This window comes from Felis catus, chromosome B2, assembly GCF_018350175.1.
Source record: "Felis catus isolate Fca126 chromosome B2, F.catus_Fca126_mat1.0, whole genome shotgun sequence".
NCBI classification, from domain to species: Eukaryota; Metazoa; Chordata; class Mammalia; order Carnivora; family Felidae; genus Felis; species Felis catus.
In genome coordinates, this window is record NC_058372.1 from 50,432,836 (window position 1) to 50,452,799 (window position 19,964).

Genomic DNA, 19,964 nt, shown 5'->3' on the forward strand with positions numbered 1-19,964 from the left:
TACCCAAGGAGTCCGTACACCTGAGTAGTCGGTTGTGACGTAGTTGGAATAAAGACTTGCCTAATGCTTTTATAATTAATGTAGTTTTTGAACGTTTTCCTCCCATCAGATCCTCCTCTCTTCCTTGGCATCACGTGTTGAGGTAGTTAGGGCAGGGTTTCATCGGAATCCCTTCACCTTGTGGCCATCTGTTGCCGGCTTCTCTGCCTGCCTCAGGTAGGCTACAGTCTGAGGGGCAGAGGTGGCTGCTATGGTTGTGATGTTGGCCATGAGCTTCCTAAGGTCAAAATGTGAAGCCCTTGTTATTTAGGTTTTATCTAATAAAAGAGTTTAGGAACTCCCTACATTGAGTTCCAATTTTCTCTTCAGAATATGATACACTGAAACCATGTATAGTGTTGGCATTCTTGTGTCATTAGCAATAGTATTTGCAAAAGTGTGATTCTAATGAACCTTCTCCACATCTATTTCTTCATTGACTTACAACAAAAGTTCTACTCTGTGCTTTTTCTACATCTTTCACCAGTTCATCCCTTTGCCTCCTTAAAAATTGTGTTTTCAGTAGAAAGAAGTACTGGGCTTACATGTAGAAGATAGCAGTTTTCATTTCCAACTCTGCAACTGCTGTGTAATTTTGATTAACTTGTTTGACCTCCCTAGCTCTTCATTCTTTTAGCCATTAAGTAGCAATGTACAATCATATTTAACACTTGGGGTTACTGTGATGATTAACTAAGTCGATGATAGAAAACCTTACTTTAGAGTGCTTTAACATTTGTCAGAGCACTCATACACATTCTTATTTGATACTGAGGACACCTCTGCTCTATGCAGATGCCATGTTACTTTTAGCATCACTCTTGCATAATGTATTCCTATGATATTTCTACGTGTCAGTGAGTTGAGGTTTCATTATGGCTCACATACTTTTTCTTTTACAGAAACCACTTGACTATAAATACAGATACTTCCGTCGTGTCCCCGTACCAGAAGCAGATCAGAGTTTTCATGTGGGGCTACAGCTGTGTTCCAGTGGCCACCAGAGGTTCAACAAACTCATCTGGATACATCATTCTTGTCATGTTACATACAAGTAGGTGAATGTGATACAAATACTAGAGTTACACAATAAATGTGTACTTGATGTCAGGCTTAGAAAACCCTCACATAGCTTTCAAGTTCCTCCAGAGTTGACATTACATTGTAAAACAGCATTACATTACAGAGTGTTACGTGCTCCCGTAGATGCGCTCCAGTCTGTTGTACTTACCTAGAGAACTCTCAGTGTGGTAGTTAGTGCTGCCGGTTCAAGCCGGTCATGTTCTTCCGTTTTCTGGGTGGGGGTCACCTGCCCAGGAAGAGGGCCCGGGCCAATGACAGTCTTTTCTATGGCAGTGTTATTCTGTCAGGCATTCAAAAACCAAAACAACAACTGCAAACCAAGAAACTGGCTGAAAGGAGATAAACTGAGAGTGGACCAGGAGGCGGAGCTCTCCCCAGTGCCCCTGGGAGTGGGAACTGGTGCCGCCACTGTGGAAGTGAAAGTCGAGCTCCTCAAGCAGACTGGTACTCAGTCACTCAAAGCTGTCCGTGCATTACTTACTCGTTGACTTACTCAAGGCACTTTTAAAACACTAGATCTGTTTTCTTCCCCTGGGTTTCAGTCTTACCATTTTTTTTACTTATTTCCATTGTGTTTATTCTCAGGGATTATACACTGATTTTAATAAAATGGTAGGTAGAAGAGTAATAAGTCTTCTAAAAAGATCTGTGTTCGAAAGCCAAATCTATCAGGTCGTTCCTAATTTAAAGCTCTTCATGTTAGGATTACCTGTGTGAAATAGTTAATGAGCAGAAGAATGTGTGTGAGAAAGGAGCAGTACAGAGATAAGAGAAAGAGCAATTTGTGTGGATGTTGAGGTTCACTGTTGCTAGGTTTAAAGGAGTATTGGTGTGTGGTCGAGGGTTCTCCGTTCCAAAATTGAATCCAAAATTCTCAGAGACAAGTTTTGAGGTCATCTCCTATTAACCTACCTCATAGCCTTGACCACAGGGTCGAAAACTTTCTGCGTCTTGTTTCCACCTTACAAGGAACTTTCCCCCACTCATATGAAAGGTCCTGAGAACTGAGAAAGCATTTTTCTTTCTTTTAATTCTTACCTACCAGTCCTATACCTCCTCTTTTGCTTCACTTAGTAAAATTGTGCGTGGAATTTTTTTTTTCTTTTTAAAGAAGATACCAAACCCAGAGTAAAACCAAACAAATAGCATCACGTTTTAGGAGAAAAAGGACATTATGATAGGTGTCATCTATAACTGCTAATGATAATATCGATTTCCTTACAGTATTTATAAAGTCACTTGAATTTTCAGCCTTTGTTTATTTCTCACCTTTTTGGAGACAAATAAAAGGCTATAGTAGTTTAACTTATCACCTGCTTCTTCTCCCTCTGAACTGTGATCATGCTGTTGATCATGCAAATATTTAAGTCATTAAATTCTATTATAGGACTATAATTCTTTATAAATTACATTTTAACAAGATCCTTAAAATGCCTATAGTCTTTAACTTAGAATTTCTATTCTTAGAAATTTGTTCAAAGGATATAATAAAAAATATTATATTATTTTTAATTACCAAACAGTGAAAACAGTCTAAATCTCCAAAATCTCCAGAAAAAGGGGATTGTTATTATTAAGTAAATTGTGATATAGGCAGACAGTGAAATATTACACAGGAACTAAAAATGACTTCTGAAGTGTATTTATTGATAGGAGGAAATGCATATGTCAGAATGTTAAATTAAAAGCAGGATTACTAACAGTATGATCTCAATAGAAAAGCTCAATAGACAGGCTAAGGTCCTTGGAAGGAAGTACAGTTGACCCTTGAACAACATGGGTTTGAGCTGCATGAATCCACTTATATGTGGATTTTTTTCAATAAATAGAGTACTTTAATTGTATTTTTCTTATGATTTTCTTAATAACTATGCCTCTTCTCTAGCTTACTTTATTGTAAGATTATAGTATATAATGCATATAGCATACATAATATGTATTAATCGACTGTTTGTAACTGGAAAGGTTTCCAGTCAGCAGTAGGTCATTAATAGTTCTGTTTTGGGGGACTCAAAAGCTATATGCAGATTTTTGACTGTGTGGGAGGTTGGCACCCTTAACCCTGCGTTGTTCAAGGGTCAACTGTAATTCATATGCTATGTCTAGGTGATGGAATTATGAGTGATTTTTCTTTGTACTTTTCTAAATTTGTCAGTTAAAAAAAATTTAATATTTATTTACTTTGGAGAGAGAAAGAGCAGGGGAGGGGCAGAGAGAGAAGGAGACACAGAATCTGAAGCAGGCTCCAGGCTCTAAGCTGTCAGCACAGAGCCCGACATGGGGCTTGAACTCACAAACCGTGAGATCATGACCTGAGCTGTGAAGTTGGCTGCTTAACTGAGCCACACAGGTGCCCCTAAATTTATCAATTTTTTAATAATATGCCTATTAAATAACCAAGTAAATTTTAAAGATTTAATTGGCTTTATTGAAAGATTCATGAATGGGGAGCTCTGAGGAGTTGTACAAAATGGAAGGTTTTATAGGAGAGCCAAGCAAGAAGGTTATTAACAAAAGAAAAGGATTGTTTCAAGCAAGGACACTTTCCCTTAGAGGGAAAAGCCAGGTGTCTTATGCAGACTACCTCATCTTACTTTGGGGATTGCAGAGGGCCCATGTGGCAGACTCCTTGGTACCATCAGAAAATTCCTGACTGACCAGTTAAGACTACATTTCTGAGGGAGGTGGAAACTGCAGTTAAATTACGTATTAAGCCCCAGTTTGGGAGCTCATTCTGATGATGCCATTTTGGACCTGTGGTTTTCTTTTTAAAAAAAAATTTTTTTTTAATGTTTATTTATTTTTGAGACAGAGAGAGAGAGAGAGAGAGCGAGCGAGCGAGCGAGCATGAACGGGGGAGGGTCAAAGAGAGGGAGACACAGAATCTGAAACAGGCTCCAGGCTCTGAGCGGTCAGCACAGAGCCTGACGCGGGGCTCGAACTCACGGACCGCGAGATCATGACCTGAGCCGAAGTCGGCCGCTTAACCGACTGAGCCACCCAGGCGCCCCAGGACCTGTGGTTTTCTTAATAGTTCCCCCTTTTGATCAGACTCTCAGCTTAACTGAGAGATGTGATAAAAATTTAAGGTATTAGCACCAACTGTCAATTACCATTCTGTACTTCTCACAGCTTTTGTAGATCCTTTGTGTGGTACCTATAGCTCCTGATTCTTTTCCTTAATCTCTATGATGTTGCTAGGTCACAGCTTCAGGTTCACATTCCAGTCTTAGGAGATCACTTGCTTGCTGATCAGTGGCTGTGAACATACATTCAAAGATTTTGAGAGAAGATAATGCATCAAAGGGATTATTACTATAAGGATAATACCCAATAGTGGGAGTATACTTTAGAGCCATGGTCTCCAAGACTCAAACCAAGAAAAAACAAGTCAAAGACCCTGCTGAAGGAGTCATCTTTTTAAGCCCAGGGGCTTGCTCAGTGATCTTATATAATTGAGTTTTAACTTCCCCCTAAGTGTTCTTAATCCAGTCACAGTGGGTGGTGTTGGCCACAACACAAGATGTTCAGCTAAAAGATAATCAAGGACAACTTTGGCTAGAGAGTCTAAGGATCTCTGTTGTGCTACTGCTTTAGCAGCAGATTTTGCAATACTTTTGAGAATTAAGAAGTTCTTGATCATAGCCTCATTTATATTTATCCCTAACCAAGGAAATAGGGACCTGTGAAAAGGAGTGAATCTGAATCATGAAGGTCTCCTCATAGGTCTTCTTTAATTCAACAGTGTAAATTTAGAGAAATTCCAGAGGTTATACACCCCATCTCCCTTAGCAATGGCCTGGGAGATATAGATGAGGGTGTTATCTTTCCAGGCCAATGCCAGAGTGAAGGAAAGGCGAAGAGGAAAAAGGGGTTTACGTTTAGTTAGCATATGAGGTATTGATCCATCATCTGGGAAGGAAGGAATCTACCTTGATGTCAGCTACGTCTTTTCCTTGTCAATTTGATACAGAGGCCTCCAGCATCGGTACAGGACCAGGTGTCAGGTGGAGCCTTCTCTAATTGTGTGATGTGTACGCAGGGCTTAATACTTTCTAGTTTTGGAGCAGGGTCAGTGGTCAGGAGCACCTGGTACTCCTGGTAAGGTCCTTTTCCAGTGGGGCTGGAGGGTTGTTTTCCTCTGACGTTTATGTAGTCACCAAGCTCTAAACTGTGATCAACAGGTTTCTCTGAACTGGGATCCAGAAGCTTCTTGAACCTTTTGATGTCAGGCTTGAACACAAGACATTAGAGACTTGTAGTAGCTGGTTATATGAGCATGAGACAACAGAGGTTCAGCAGAAGGTTGTGTACTAATAGAATTCCAAGAAGTTTGTAAGGTTTCATTAAGAATTCCAAGAAGTTTGTAGGGTTTTCATTAAGGCTCGTATGATTAGTCCGGTGAAATGGCTGCTTTGATCACTGGAGATGAAGTGGAAGGTATACCCCAAATGGGAAACACATTTTTTAATGTTACTTATTTTTTCCTGTGAGGACATCTGTCTTACAGCAGTCATGACCCATCTAGAAACCACTCATATAATAACAAAAACACATTTATTGATAACCCATACTAAGTGGCAACTGAATGAAGTCCAGCTGCAAGTATTCTGAGTCCAGAGGGTGGAGGTTTAAGGCTTCTGGGAACAAAAGTAGATTTTTGGGAGGAGGGGAGTGGTGGTGACCAGTCAGGTCAAATATTGCTGATAAACATCTATAAAATTACAAAACCAGTCTATCAATGTCTGTTTATAATTTGAGTCTTTTTAAATGTCCTGTGGTAGGAATGCAACAATTGAAAAATGGGATTTGTGGGGCACCTGGGTGGTGCAGTCAGGTAAGTGTCCAACTCTTGATGTCGGCTCAGGTCATGATCTCACAGTCTGTGGGTTTGAGCCCTGCATCAGGCTCCGTGCTGACAGCGCAGAGCCTGCTTGGGATTCTGTTTCTTTCTCTCTGCTCCTCCTTCGCTTTTGCTGTCTTGCTCTCAAAATAAATAGATAAACTTAAAAAAAAAAAATAGGATTTGCCAGGGAGCCAGAAAGAACCAGGCCATCTTGGGTTTCCCATAACCCAAGTGTTGGTTTCATTTGCAGTCATTGCTTACTTAGCTCCATTTCTCCAGTTTAGAAGCGGGCTGCTGCCATGTCACAAGGACATCAGGATGACAAGAGTCTGGTGATGAGGGGCCATTTTTATGGAAGCAGAGTAGACTTTATCCATATGTGCCACAATTTTACAAACATAGAGAAGGCTTAGTATTAACTCATTTGACAATGCTTTCCATGTAATTTACATACTAAGTGAGCCTCATTAGTTTAACAGGTCCTTTGGAAGTTTTTCAAAAATTTTTAAAAAGGGTTTTAAAGCACTTGCCTAAATAGGATTACAAATCATTATGAAACTTAATATTTAAAAGGTAAAGACACTTTTGCAATTTATCAAAAGCAGACCAAAGTCCAAGAAAACTTTGTTTTTGTTAACAGAAAGCCAGACTCTAATTTTGCACCATCTTATTTTGGTGTTAAAACTTATTTATTTTTTATGTAAGGGAGAGAGCATGCGAACAGAGGAGAGGGGCAGAGGGGGAGAGAGACTCCCAAGCAGGCTCCACACTCAAGAGTGTGGAGCCCGACAGGGGGCTTGATCCCACAAGCCTGGGATCATGACCTGAGCCGAAATCAAGTTGGACACTCAACTAACTGTGCCACCCAGGCACCCCTAAAACTCATTTTTTAAAATAAGTTTTAATCTTAACCAGCTTGACCACACATTAAAATTCCTTTTCAAAGATTCTTTCTGCAAACCTTTTACAAACTTGTTTTTTTTTTTAATGTTTATTTATTTTTGAGAGAGAGAGAGACGTAGCAGGAGCAGGGGAGGGGCAGAGAGAGGAGGAGACACAGAATCCGAAGCAGGCTATAGGCTCTGAGCTGTCAGCACAGAGCCCGACGCAGGGCTTGAACCCATGAACTGTGAGATCATGACCTAAGCCCAAGTTGGACACTTAACTGACTGAGCTACCCAAGGGCCCCACCACTTCTTTCTATACTTTTTGTCCTTTTTAAAAATTTTTTTTCCCTTTAAACAACCAGCTTCATTTTAGGATAAAACTTCTTTTTTCTCAACAAAAAACACATCTCCATTTCTCATACCTTTTGTTACTAAAAACACATCCTACTTTTCCTGGCATATACAGATGTTTCCCTAATTATTTTTAGTGGCTTTAATTATGTATATTAGAATTCTTAACCCTTAAGAAACCTTAATTTCTAGTGAAAACTAAGAAGTGAGCTTAGATTTTTTAATTTGCATATTTATGAATACATTTTAGAATTTCTATAAGCATGTGCCTTTTTAAATTTTTTAATGTAGCATTAGCTTGTTTAAATATCTTTTTGTTTCTCTGTAATAGGAAGCCAAAAGTAGATAAGCCTATGTTTACTAATTAATGTTTTAGAATTTTCTCTTATTTGGAAATGACCTACATATTTAATGACTTTAACTTATTTAACCTATCTCAGTAAAACTTCAAGATTTTAGACTATCCAAATAAAAAATAAAAAACTTAGGGAAAATATTGCTGAAAAGCTCATTTGTAAACTTTTGCCTTTATTTTTGAAATATCCTGAATTATGTTTAGATTACCTACTATAACTTTATTAAACATTAGACATTAAAGTCAGCCATTATCCTAAGCTATTATGTTTTGTGTGGCTACATCTTAGAGAATGTGAACTTAAATAGCTAGTAAACTCAGAGTAAGTTTTATATTTAATGTTGATAACTAAAAACATGTTTGTTTTAATTAAGCCATCAACCATAATCTAGTTTTTATATCAAATATTTTCCTAAAACCTGTGAACTTAAACATTTGGGTTTCTTTCTGAGTTTCAGACTGCCCATCCTTACGGGCACTTGCCTTCAAACCAACTACGTAGAGCTTTTTTAGAAATCCATTTTAACAATACCATGCGGAGGTAGAAAGTAACACATAACACACTTGTAGACACATGTGAACAGACAGGCTCAGGGACTTAGAGCTGGTTTTGAAATTTCTGCTATGAAATCAGTACAGGATTTACTAGTTAATGAAAGTTGGATGTGAGTTTGTTTTTCTGGTAGATGATGAATAGGTTAAGGCTACCCGGTTAGGGGGTAAAGCTTTTTTTTTTTTAATATCCATCTTTGGATATTAAGTTTTGTGTTTCTCCTTGGTCATTAAAATTCCAAAAAATCTTTCTCTGTTTTATTTTTTTCTTGATAAGAATTATCTCCCTTAAATTTTCATTTTAACGAGATGGACTAAAGAGCTCCTGGAGAAGACCAGGTAGAACATTGAACATTTAGATTTAAAAGGTACAGGGGAAAATGCAAGCTCCTTTTAGAGGAACTTTGGTTTCCTAAGGCCAATAATGTACAAGCTGTTTGAGATAACCAGGGCAAGTTTGGGGATTGCTAGAGGCATTGGTGAACTCATGATTGCCTATAGAGCTACATTTCTGGTTTTGTAAACATTTGTAACATCAGGACCAGTTGCTTTCAGTTCTTCAAAGAATTGGATTGTAATTTAAATGAAATCATAGGTTGCTCCATCTATCCAACTACAGTGCCCTCAATTTGCTTTTTTTCTCCTCTCGGTACATAATTCTAAGTATTTTTGGCAATACTGAATAGCCTCCCTCGGGTATAAGATGGGTCACCAAAGAGAGTGCAGGGGGTATCAACTTTCCCAAATCTAGAACCACTCACAGTGATGGCCAAAAGAAAGAACCAACAACCTGTATGTTCCAGACAGGCAGAAAACCAAGACCAGTTACACAAAACAAGACCAGCAAGGAGGCAATAGCTGTCCCTGGGAGAGAAGGGATCAATAACCAATGGGTCTGGATTTAGAAGGGAAGGGGCAGTGTGATTTTATTTTCTGTTTAATTGGGCAGACAGATTTGGAAGAGCTGGTTCCAGTAAGAATTTTCACCTTTTGCTGGCTTCTGCCAGTTTTTCCAGGATCACTTTGGCAAGATCTATATCTGTATCTGCCAGTTTACCCTTGACTGTTGAAAGAATAATGTAGCAGCTTATGAGAAAAATCCCTCAGCTTCATCAACTCTGAGAGGGGTTCACATGAGGGCCCTTCTTTGAAGGTAGATATTGAAGGTAGGTAACAGGGAACCTGTAAGGCCATTAACTTGGCAGAATTTTATGGTTTTATTAGCCTTCTCAGAGTGGAAGAAAAAATTCAGACTAGAGTGAGTACCCAAAGGAAGACAGAGAGGAAGCAGTAGGAGTCATGTCAGTCTTAAAAGTCTTGTTTTAGATAGTTACCTTTTCTGTGTTTAATTTTTCATTAACTTCCTGTGATCAAATCTTTCAGTGAAACTATTTTGGAATTTTAAAACCTTTTGAAAGCCTCTGCATGCCAGAAAACAGGTCTCCCATCCTGTTTAATTTGGAAACCCTTGCTTGCAAGTGTACTTCTTAAATGATCTTACCTAATTGGCATGTTCCCCATACTGGCCATTGTATTTCTAGGTTGTAATTCCTCTGAGGGCTGGCGGCAGTTTGGTAGGACCCTAGCCACGGAGTTAACCCACATTTCTGTTCAGCTGCCTTTTGGGGCACCCAACCTGATGGTTACCAAGCCAAGTTCCTCAGATACAAAACAAGCTTAGGAGGATTTTGCCTTTTTTGCTGGATATCTAAAACTTCTGGGACTAGAGTTCTTAGACACGGAATAAGCAGGTGTGCTGGAACATGGCACGCTTGACTTATTAGGATTTAAGGATCCCATTAGCTAGGCCTTTGGGTTTCTCCAAGTTGAACCAACACCTAAAAGGGATGCACCATGGGGTTGGGAACTGTGTGTTTTACAGTCTACTTTGTTGCCTGGAAGGTTTCTTGAGGTTGGTAGGTGACCTAGTGCCTGTCCAACCTGTTCCATGACCAACTTCTATCCCAGGAGACTTCTTGAGGTGGGGAGCCCTCTAACAGCCTTTAAATGCTCCACCCATACCCACCAATTCATGCGGCTTTTTGGCCTCCAAGATTCCCACTATTGATAGCCTTTTCTGCACAAAACCATCCTGGCAAACGTGCACCTCAGTGTTTCGGCCTGTAAAAAGGCCCTGTGTACACCACCACCAATTCCTGAGGAACCTTGCTTTTCTACCAGGAAATTGTGGTCTGCAAGGCTAGGGGCTTGGCTCAGGCAGACCCTTCTGCCACCTCAAGCTGACCTGCCCTGTAAAGGAAAACCAGCTAGATGGGGAGCTTGAACATCAACAACAAAAAACTCATAACTGAGAGGAACTTACCCACAGCCCTGAAAATAGTGAGAAAGGCCGTGAACTCAAAGGGTCACAGGTACCATACCTGTTTCTCATTGTCCCCAAGTGCTGCTGGAAATTCACCTGGGATCCTGTTGCTGCCACCAAATGTGTTAAATGACAAAAATTCAACCAAGTACATTTTAAATGTCTAATTGGCTTTATTAAATAAGTTACGAATTGGGCAGCATCCTATCTAACAAGTAGAGGGGAGGTCGGAGGAGTTGCACAAAATGGAAGGTTTTTGTAGGAGGGTGGGGACAAGAAGGTTATTAACAAAGGAAAAGGCTTTTCCCAGGCAATGCTGCTTTCACTTAGAGGGAAAGAGCAGGGAGTCTTCCCATGCAGATTACCTCCTCGTCCTCTGGGGGATGGAGAGGGCCCATGTGGCAGACGCATGGGCGCCCATCATAAAATTCCTGACTGATTTGAAATTGCATTTCGCTTATGTATTAGGCCCTGGTTTGGGAACTCGGTCTAAGTGACACCATTTGGGGCCTGTGGTTTTCTTGTATCATGCCTCTATCATGTAGAATTTACTGAGATGAATTAAAAATAAAGACTAAAATATAAGATAAGCCCTCCCCTATAAAGATGGAAGAATTTTAAATAAGTTGCAACTTCCTTGTAACTGGTCTTTTTGTGCTTTCTTGCAGATCAACTGGTGAGACTGCAGTCACTGCTTTTGAGATTGACAAGATGTACACCCCCTTGTTCTTCGCCAGAGTGAGGAGCTACACTGCTTTCTCGGAGAGGCCTCTCTAGGGCCTCCCGTCCAGTCCTCTGTCACTGTTGCATGAATCAAAGTATATAGAGCAAAAGAGCACCTAAGTTATAAATGTACATATATATATATATGGAATTGGAACTTATTTTACATTGTTAGAGTTCTTTTAAGAAGAGTATAAATTGATTATTTTTTTTATTTAAAGGGATAGTTGATACCTGGGGTATTTTGTTTTGAAATTAAGAAGTTGAGATTACAAGTTGTTTAAGCACATTTATGTTGTGACAAACCTTAAAATGAGCTTTAAATCCTGTTCTTTTTCAAGAGGATTTCTGAGCAGAGCTCTGTCACATAATTCTCTTTCTGCCTGATCATCCCAATATTAATTGCATCAGGGAAGGGCTCCACTGGACCAGCATTTCTTTCACGCATGACATAGTCTCTCTGCACTAAAGGCTCAAAATGTGAAAACTTGTTCTGGATTTGTTTGAAACTGTTTGACCAATAAACATAATAAACATTTCTTTCAAGAAAATGTATTTAGATGGCCTTTTTTAAATGTTGGAGTAAAACATAGCCCTGGGGTAGCCAGCGAAGGTCTAGGAATCTGCCTCCTTATATCTGTGGTCTCCGTATGTGGCCACAGATTGTCACTCTCCATACTCCAGCCTCATCTAGGCACCTTACAGATGTGTGACATTAAGTGAGAAAGACTGAACTCTGGCCTGGAGCCCTTCAACAAACTCAGCTGGGCACCTTTGTTCCTAAAAGAGCAGCAGATGATCATATCAACCCACGCCCAACTCTGTCCAGAATTAAAAGTGGGGAGAGAGCCAGCCACTGAGTGTGCTGTGTTACCTCCCTGATGATGGTGCCATTGCTGTGTGGTCTCAGAGTTTGTGTGTGGCAGAACTCTCCTGGAATCAGCTTTGTTGTTGGACATTCAGACACAGCTGGGGTTGAAGACTCCCGTCCTTTCAGAAATCAGCATCTGCAGCCAGTTGCTTTCAAGTTCATGTTGACATTAAGAGATGCTTCCCAAGTTCCTACAATTCGGTGTGGGAGAAAGTTACTACATGTTATGTTAAAGATGAAAACCAAGCATCCAGCGTGTGTGTGAGAAGAGACTTCGGCTTAGGTTGGCTTTGTGTAACAATCTGAGAAATGATGTTTTTCCTCAAGGTAGAAAAGAGAGAGAGAAGCAAAATGCCTTAGAGAAGGCAGCTCTTTATGATGTGACTACTAGTTTTGACATACAGGTTAAGAGGACATCTGATTCGGACGTAATCAAGTAGAGCTAGAAAAATAGATTCCTAAGGAGAGTGGGAGTCGATTCTGCTTTGCCACTCATGCCTGGATTAGAAGACCTGCTGCATATAGCCAGCAGATACCAAGTTCAAAGCTTCCCTCTGGTGACCACTAAAGCAACTTTTACGTATTTACCTTGAAGCTGAAAATACTATTTTTTCAAATTTTAGGTACATAGGTTTTCAATACAAAAGCAATATACCTGTATTGTGAGAATATTAGAATGTACAAACAACGGGGCACCTGGGTGGCTCCGTCAGTTGGGTGTTCAATTCTGGATTTTGGCTCAGGTCATGATCCCAGGGTTGTAGGAATCAGCCCCACGTCAGGCTCTGCACTGAGTGTGGAGCCTGCTTAAGATTCTCTCCCTCTGCCCCCTCTCCCCTGCTCCTGTGCTTTATTAAAACAAAAATTAAAAAAATATATACAGAGAATCAAAAAGCAATCCTAACACCCAAAGAAAACTAACCAGGAGGAATTTTTGCTGTGTAACCTTTTCCTCCTATTCTCTGCAAGTCCTGTCGCAGAAGCCTTTCAACTTCAGGAATGTCCTTCCTTTGCTCTATTTGGACAAACCAATAACTACTATGGAAAGCTGACAGAGCAGTATGTCAACTCCTAAAAAATCAAAACATTTTCCAGAAATTGCATTTATATCCTACTTGAACTGCTCAGATGTCCAGATGCCCTTCTAGGGAATCTGGCCTAAGAACTAACTGTGGAGACAACTTCTCTCCCTCTTGTGTTTCCTCCACAGCCCCCTTCTCACACCTTAGTGGAGGACAAGGTAGGAGTGCTTGGGGCCGCTGGGGGCTCTCCCTCCCCTAGACTAGATAGACATTGGTGGGAACCAGCACTAACTCCCCACCTACCTCGCTGGCCCCGTGTGTGCCACCCCTGAATTGAATTCCCCTGCAAACCTTGCATCATCTAACCCTCTTGCCTCAGCAGGTGCGCACCGAAGCAGCTCTGGCAGGGACTGGCACCACTCCAAAGTGACTCTTGGCACGGGGAGAGGGAGAGAGAACCCCACATGCCGGTGTGCCTACAGTTCCATTAGCAGAGCCTTTTGGCTGGCTGTGCAAGGCAAAAGCGCTGCTGCTTGGTGCACCCGTAACTGCAGCAGACGGATGAACTGCAGACATTTATTCTGACGTCCGGCCCTGCCGGTGAATGAGAGCCTCCGTGGACCACAGGGAGAAAACCCGTCCTTCTGAGGGCCCGCAGCCGCAGCAGAAAGGCTGAATGCAGACACATGGTCTGATTACTGAGCGCATCACCTGCAAGTCCCAAACCGGTATTAGGCCCCTCATCAGTGCAAGAACCAAACTCTGCCATGTGCCCACAGCAAAGTGGATCATTGCTGCTGACTAGGAGAAGGCAAACACCACTCAGTCACGACAGCACAGTGCACTCAGCCCCCACAAGGGGCACCCCTGGAGCACCTGGTTTTGGTGACTGGGGACACTGTGCTCCAGGACCCCACGGGATATCTTCTACACAAGGCCACTACTATGAAGACCAGGTGACACAGCTGACCTCCCTAATCCATAAACACAAAGACTAAGATAAAACGGGGAGGCAGAGGAATATGGCTGAAAGGAATGAATACTAGAAAAATCACAGCAAAAGCGCTAAATGACACAGATAAGCAATATGCCTGATAAAAAATTCCAAGTAATGGTCATAAAGATACTCATTAGACTTGAGAAAAGAGCAGATAAACTCAGGAAGAACTTAAACAAAAAGAAGAAAAATATAAAAAAGAACCAGAGATGAAGAATTCAATAACCAAAATAAAAATTACACCAGTGGGAACTGACAGCAGATTAGAGAATACAGAACATATCAGTAATTGGAAGGTGGTAATGGAAAGCAACCAAGCTAAACAGAATCAATAAATTAAAAAAATAAAAAATGAGAATAGGTTAAGGGAACTCAACATCATCAAATTTAATAACATTTGCATTATAGGGATCCCAGAAGGAGAAGAAAGAGAAGGCGACAAAATTTACTTGAAGAAATAATAGCTGAAAACTTACCTAATCTGGAGAGGGAAACCGACTTCCAGGTCCAGGAAACACAGAGAGCCCCTTGCAAGATGAACCCAGGAGGGGGCACCTGGGTGGCTCAGTCAGTTAAGTATCTGACTTCGGCTCAGGTCACGATCCTGTGGCTCGTGGGTTCAAGCCCCGCATCAGACTCTGTGTTCCCAGTGCAGCGCTTCAGATCCTCTCTCTCCCTCTCTCTCTGCCCCTCCCTTGCTTGTGCTCCACTCTTTGTCTCTCAAAAACAAATAAACATAAAAAAAAAAAAAAAAGATGAACCAGGAGGTCCACACCAAGACACATAATAATTAAAATGGCAAAAAGTAATGATAAAGAGAGAATTTCAAAAGCAGCAAGAAAAAAAAAAATTACGTACAAGAGAAACCCTGTAAGGCTATCAGCTGGTTTTCAGCAGCAACTTTGCAGGCCAGAAGGGAGTAGAATGATACATTCAAAGTGCTGAAAGGAAAAAAACCAAAACCCTGTAACTGAGAATATTCTATCTAGCAGGCCATCACTTAGAATAAAAGGAGAGAGAAAGAGCTTCCCAAACAAAAGGTAAAGGAATACATCATCACTAGAATATCCTGACAAGAAACAGTAAAGAGAATCCTTTGACTGGAAAGAAAAGGCTATAGCTAGAAGGAAATGATGAAAGAAAAAAAATTCACTGTTAAAGCATGCAGTAAAGGTAATAGATAAAATCACTTATAAAGTCAGTATGGAGTTTAAAACAAAAAGTAGTAAAATTGGTTATTTACACAAAATTCAGTTAGGGGATACCCAAATAAAAATTTGGAATGTGCTTGAATTTAAGTGACCATTAATATAAATTGATGTACACATGAGACATTATATATGAATGAAATGGTAACCACGAATCAAACCATATCATAGATACACAAAAAAGAGAAAGGAACCCAAGCATAACACTAAAGTAAGCCATCAAACCACAAGGAAAGAGAGCAAGAGAAGAATAAAGGAACAGAAAGTACCTGCAAATTAATAATAACAATAATAATAATATTAAGTTCATACTTATCAATAATTCCATGGAAAAAGACTAAATGCTCCAATCAAAAGAAACAGGGTGACTAAATGGATTAAAAAAAAAAGACCCATCTATATGTTGCCTACAAAAGATTCACTTTATAACTAAAGACACATACAGACTGAAAGTGAAAGCATGGAAAAAGATACGTAAATAGAAGTGGATGGGGAGGCAAGAATCAATGTAACAATACTTAGATCAGACAAAATTACTTTGTAACAAGAGACAAAGAAGGGCATTATTACATGATGATAAAGGGCTCTCCCAACAAGAAGATATAACAATTGTGAATAACTGTCCACCCCACATTGGAGCACCTAAGTACATAATGGAAATGTTAACAGAAATAAAGGGAGAAATTGACAGTAATATAATAAAAGTAGGGGGCTTTAACACTCCACTTACTTCAATGGCTAGAGCATCCAGCAGAAAATCAATAAGGAAACAGTGTCTTTGAATGACACATTAAACCAGAAGGCCTTAACAGAGATGTACATTCCATCCAATACCAATAGAATACATGTTCTTTTCAAGTGCACATGGACCATTCTCCAGGATAGGTCACATGTTGGGTCACAAAACAAGTCTTAATAAATTTAAGTAGACTGAAGTGCGTGGGTGGCTAAGTCTGTTGAATGACTCTTGATTTGGGCTCTGGTCATAATCCCAGGGTAGTAGAATAGAGCTCTGTGTTAAACTCTGTGCTGAGTGTGGACCCTGCTTAGGATTCTCTCTCTCTCTCTCTCTCTCTCTCTCTCTCTCTCTCTCTCTCTCTCGGTCTCTCCCTCTCCCTCCCTCCTTCTGCCCTTCTCCCCCACTCATGTGCTCTAAAATAAAAATTTAATTAAGTAAATAAGTTTCAGAAGATTGAAACTGTATGCATCTTTTTAAAAAATTTTAATGTTTATTTCTGAGAGAGAGAGAGAGAGAGAGAGATGTGTGCACACAAGTAGGGGAGGGGCAGAGAGAGAAAGAGCTCTGAAGTGAGCTCCATGCTGACAGCAGAGAGAGCCCCTCATATACATCTTTTCATATAACATAATGAATTGCAAGAAATCAATCACAAGAAAAAAATTAAAAAACATAAATACAGGGGTGCCTGGGTGGCTCAGCCGGTTAAGCATCCAACTTCAGTTCAGGTCATGATCTCACGGTTCGTGGGTTCGAGCCCCATGTTGGGCTCTGTGATGACAGCTCAGAGCCTGGAGCCTGCTTCAGATCCTGTGTCTCCCTCTCTCTCTGCCCCCCCCCCACCTGCCCCCCGTTCAGGCTCTGTCTCTGTCTCTCAAAAATGATAAACACTAAAAAAAACCTTTTATTTTTATTTTTTAATTTTTTAATATAATTTATTGTCAAATTGGCTTACATACAACACCCAGTGCTCATCCCAATAGGTACCCTCCTCAATGCCCATCACCCATTTTCTCCTCTCCCCACCATCCACCCTCAGTTTGTTCTCTGTATTTAAGAGTCTCTTGTGGTTTGTCTCCCTCCCTCTCTGTTTTTAATTATTTTTACCTTTCCCTTCCCCCATGGTCTTCTGTTAAGATGCTCAAGATCCATGTATGAGGGAAAACATATGTTATCTGTCCTTTTCTGACTTATTTCACTCAGCATAATACTTTCCAGTGCTATCCACGTTGCTGGAAATGGCATGATTTCATTCTTTCTCATTGCCAAGTAGTGTTCCATTGTATATGTAAACCACATCTTCTTTATCCATTCATCATTTGATGGGCATTTAACTCTTTCCATAATTTGGCTATTGTTGAAAGTACTGCTATAAACATTGGGGTACAAGTGCCCCTATACATCAGCACTCCTGTATCCCTTGGGTAAATTCCTAGGAGTGCTAATGCTAGGTCATGGGGTATATCTATTTTTAATTTTTTGAGGAACCTCCACACCATTGCAGGCTGCACCAGGTTGCATTCTCACCAACAGTGCAAGAGGGTTCCCATTTCTCCACATCCTTGCCAGCATCTGTTGTTTCTTGAGTTGTTAATTTTAGCCACTCTGGTGTGAGGTGGTATCTCATTGTGGTTTTGATTTGTATTTCCTGATGATGAGTAACTTTGAGCATCTTTTCTTGTGTTTGTTGGCCATCTGGATGCCTTCTTTGGAAAAGTATCTATACATGTCTTCTGCCCATTTCTTCACTGGATTATTTGTTTTTCGGGTATTGAGTTTGGTGAGTTCTTTATAGATTCTGGATACTAGCCCTTTATCTGATATGTCATTTGCAAATATCCTTTCCCATTCCATTGGTTGCCTTTTAGTTTTGTTGATTGTTTCCTTCACAGTGCAGAAGCTTTTTATCTTGATGAGGTCCCAATAATTCACTTTTGCTTTTAAATCCCTTGCCTTTGGATATGTGTCGAGTAAGAAATTGCTGCGGCTGAGGTCAAAGAGGTTGTTGCCCTGCTTTCTCCTCTAGGGTTTTGATGGTTTCCTGTCTCACATCTAGGTCTTTCATCCATTTTGAGTTTATTTTTGTGTATGATGTAAGAAAGTGGTCTAGTTTCATTCTTCTGCACGTTGCTGTCCAGTTCTCCCAGCACCATTTGCTAAAGAGACTGCCTTAAAAAAAACTTAAAAAAAAAAAAGGCACAAATACATGGAGACTGAACAACATGCTACTAAATAGCCAATAGCCAATGAAAATATCAAAGAGGAAATTTAAAAAATACCCAGTGAAAAATGAAAATGAAAACACAACTCTCCAAAATCTTTGTTAAAGCGGTTATAAGAGAAAAATTTATAGTGATACAGGCTTACCTCAAGAAACAAGAAGAATCTGGGGCTCCTATGTGGCTCAGTTGGTTAAGCATCTGACTTTAGCTCAGGCATGATCTTGCAGTTTGTGGGTTCGAGCCCCACATCAGGCTCTATGCTGTCAGCTCAGAGCCTAGAGCATGCTTCAGATTCTGTGTCTCCTACTCTTTCTGCCCCCCTCCCCCACTTGCACTCTGTCTTGCTCTCTTTCTCAAAAATAAACATAAAAAAATTTTAAAGGGCAAAAAGAAGAAAAATCTCAATCTAACTTCATACCTAAAGGAACTAGAAAAGGGAGAATAAACAAAACCCAGGGTTAGTAGAAGGAAGAGAATAATAAAGATCAGAGCAGAAGTACATGAAATAGAGACCAAAAAAACAAACAACAGAGGGGCATCTGGGTGGCTCAGTCAGTTGAACCTCCAACTCTTAATTTTGGCTCAGGTCATGATCTTGGGGTCATGGGGTTGAGCCCCACATTGGGCGTGATGCTGGGTGTGGAGTCTGCTTAAGATTCTCTCTCTCTCCCTCTCTGTCCCACTCCCCTGTTCACATGTGCTCTCTGTTAAAAAAACAGGGGCGCCTGGGTGGCTCAGTCAGTTAAGTGTCTGACTTCTGCTCAGGTCATGATCTCATGGTTCATGAGTTCCAGACCCATGATGGGCTCTGTGCTGACAGCTCAGAGCCTGGAGCCTGTCTTCAAATTCTGTATCTCCCTCTCTCTCTGCCCCTCCCCTGCTCATGTCTGTCTTTTTCAATCTCTCTCTCAAAAATAAATAAAAAACATTAAAAATTAAAAAAATGAAAATTTTTTAAAAAATAAAATTAAATTAACAAACAAACAAACAAACAAACAAACAAACAATAGAAAAGATCAATGAAACCAAGAGCTGGCTCTTTCAAAAGAAACAAAATGGAAAAACCTTTAGCTGGATTCATCAAGAAAAAAAAAGATACATGGCACAAAAACAGACACATAGACCAATGGAATAGAATAGAAACCCCAGAACTAGACCCACAAATGTATGGCCAACTCATCTTTGACAAAGCAGGAAAGAACATCCAATGGAAAAAAGACAGCCTCTTTAACAAATGGTGCTGGGAGAACTGGACAGCAACATGCATAAGGTTGAAACTAGACCACTTTCTCACACCATTCACAAAAATAAACTCAAAATGGATAAAGGACCTAAATGTGAGACAGGAAACCATCAAAACCTTAGAGGAGAAAGCAGGAAAAGACCTCTCTGACCTCAGCCGTAGCAATCTCTTACTCAACACATCCCCAAAGGCAAGGGAATTAAAAGCAAAAGTGAATTACTGGGACCTTATGAAGATAAAAAGCTTCTGCACAGCAAAGGAAACAACCAACAAAACTAAAAGGCAACCAATGGAATGGGAAAAGATATTCGCAAATGACATATCGGACAAAGGGCTAGTATCCAAAATCTATAAAGAGCTCACCAAACTCCACACCTGAAAAACAAATAACCCAGTGAAGAAATGGGCAGAAAACATGAATAGACACTTCTCTAAAGAAGACATCCGGATGGCCAACAGGCACATGAAAAGATGTTCAGCGTCGCTCCTTATCAGGGAAATACAAA

General features: G+C 40.3%; 2 protein-coding genes and 1 long non-coding RNA gene across 4 annotated transcripts in view; 1 reads left to right on the forward strand and 2 right to left on the reverse strand.

The window, feature by feature from the left end:
- Window positions 1-11,714, forward strand: part of FBXO9 (F-box protein 9) — a 46,636-nt gene extending 34,922 nt beyond the window's left edge. For both annotated transcript variants that reach the window (XM_045057652.1, XM_019830726.2), the window contains exons 12-13: window positions 942-1,093; window positions 11,105-11,714. In XM_045057652.1, coding sequence (XP_044913587.1) covers window positions 942-1,093; window positions 11,105-11,213 — 261 coding nt within the window. In that variant the 3' untranslated portion in view covers window positions 11,214-11,714. The remainder of the gene's footprint in view (window positions 1-941; window positions 1,094-11,104) is intronic.
- LOC123385397 lies at window positions 11,696-14,720 on the reverse strand. Its single transcript, XR_006597835.1, has 2 exons — window positions 14,526-14,720; window positions 11,696-12,221 (listed from the first exon to the last, which is right to left on the reverse strand). It is a non-coding gene; the product is annotated as an uncharacterized LOC123385397 (long non-coding RNA).
- A 100-nt stretch (window positions 14,721-14,820) lies between these two features.
- Window positions 14,821-19,964, reverse strand: part of GCM1 (glial cells missing transcription factor 1) — a 98,943-nt gene continuing 93,799 nt past the window's right edge. The window contains exon 7 of the mRNA XM_045057654.1: window positions 14,821-14,990. The gene's annotated coding sequence lies outside the window, so the exon portion shown is untranslated. The remainder of the gene's footprint in view (window positions 14,991-19,964) is intronic.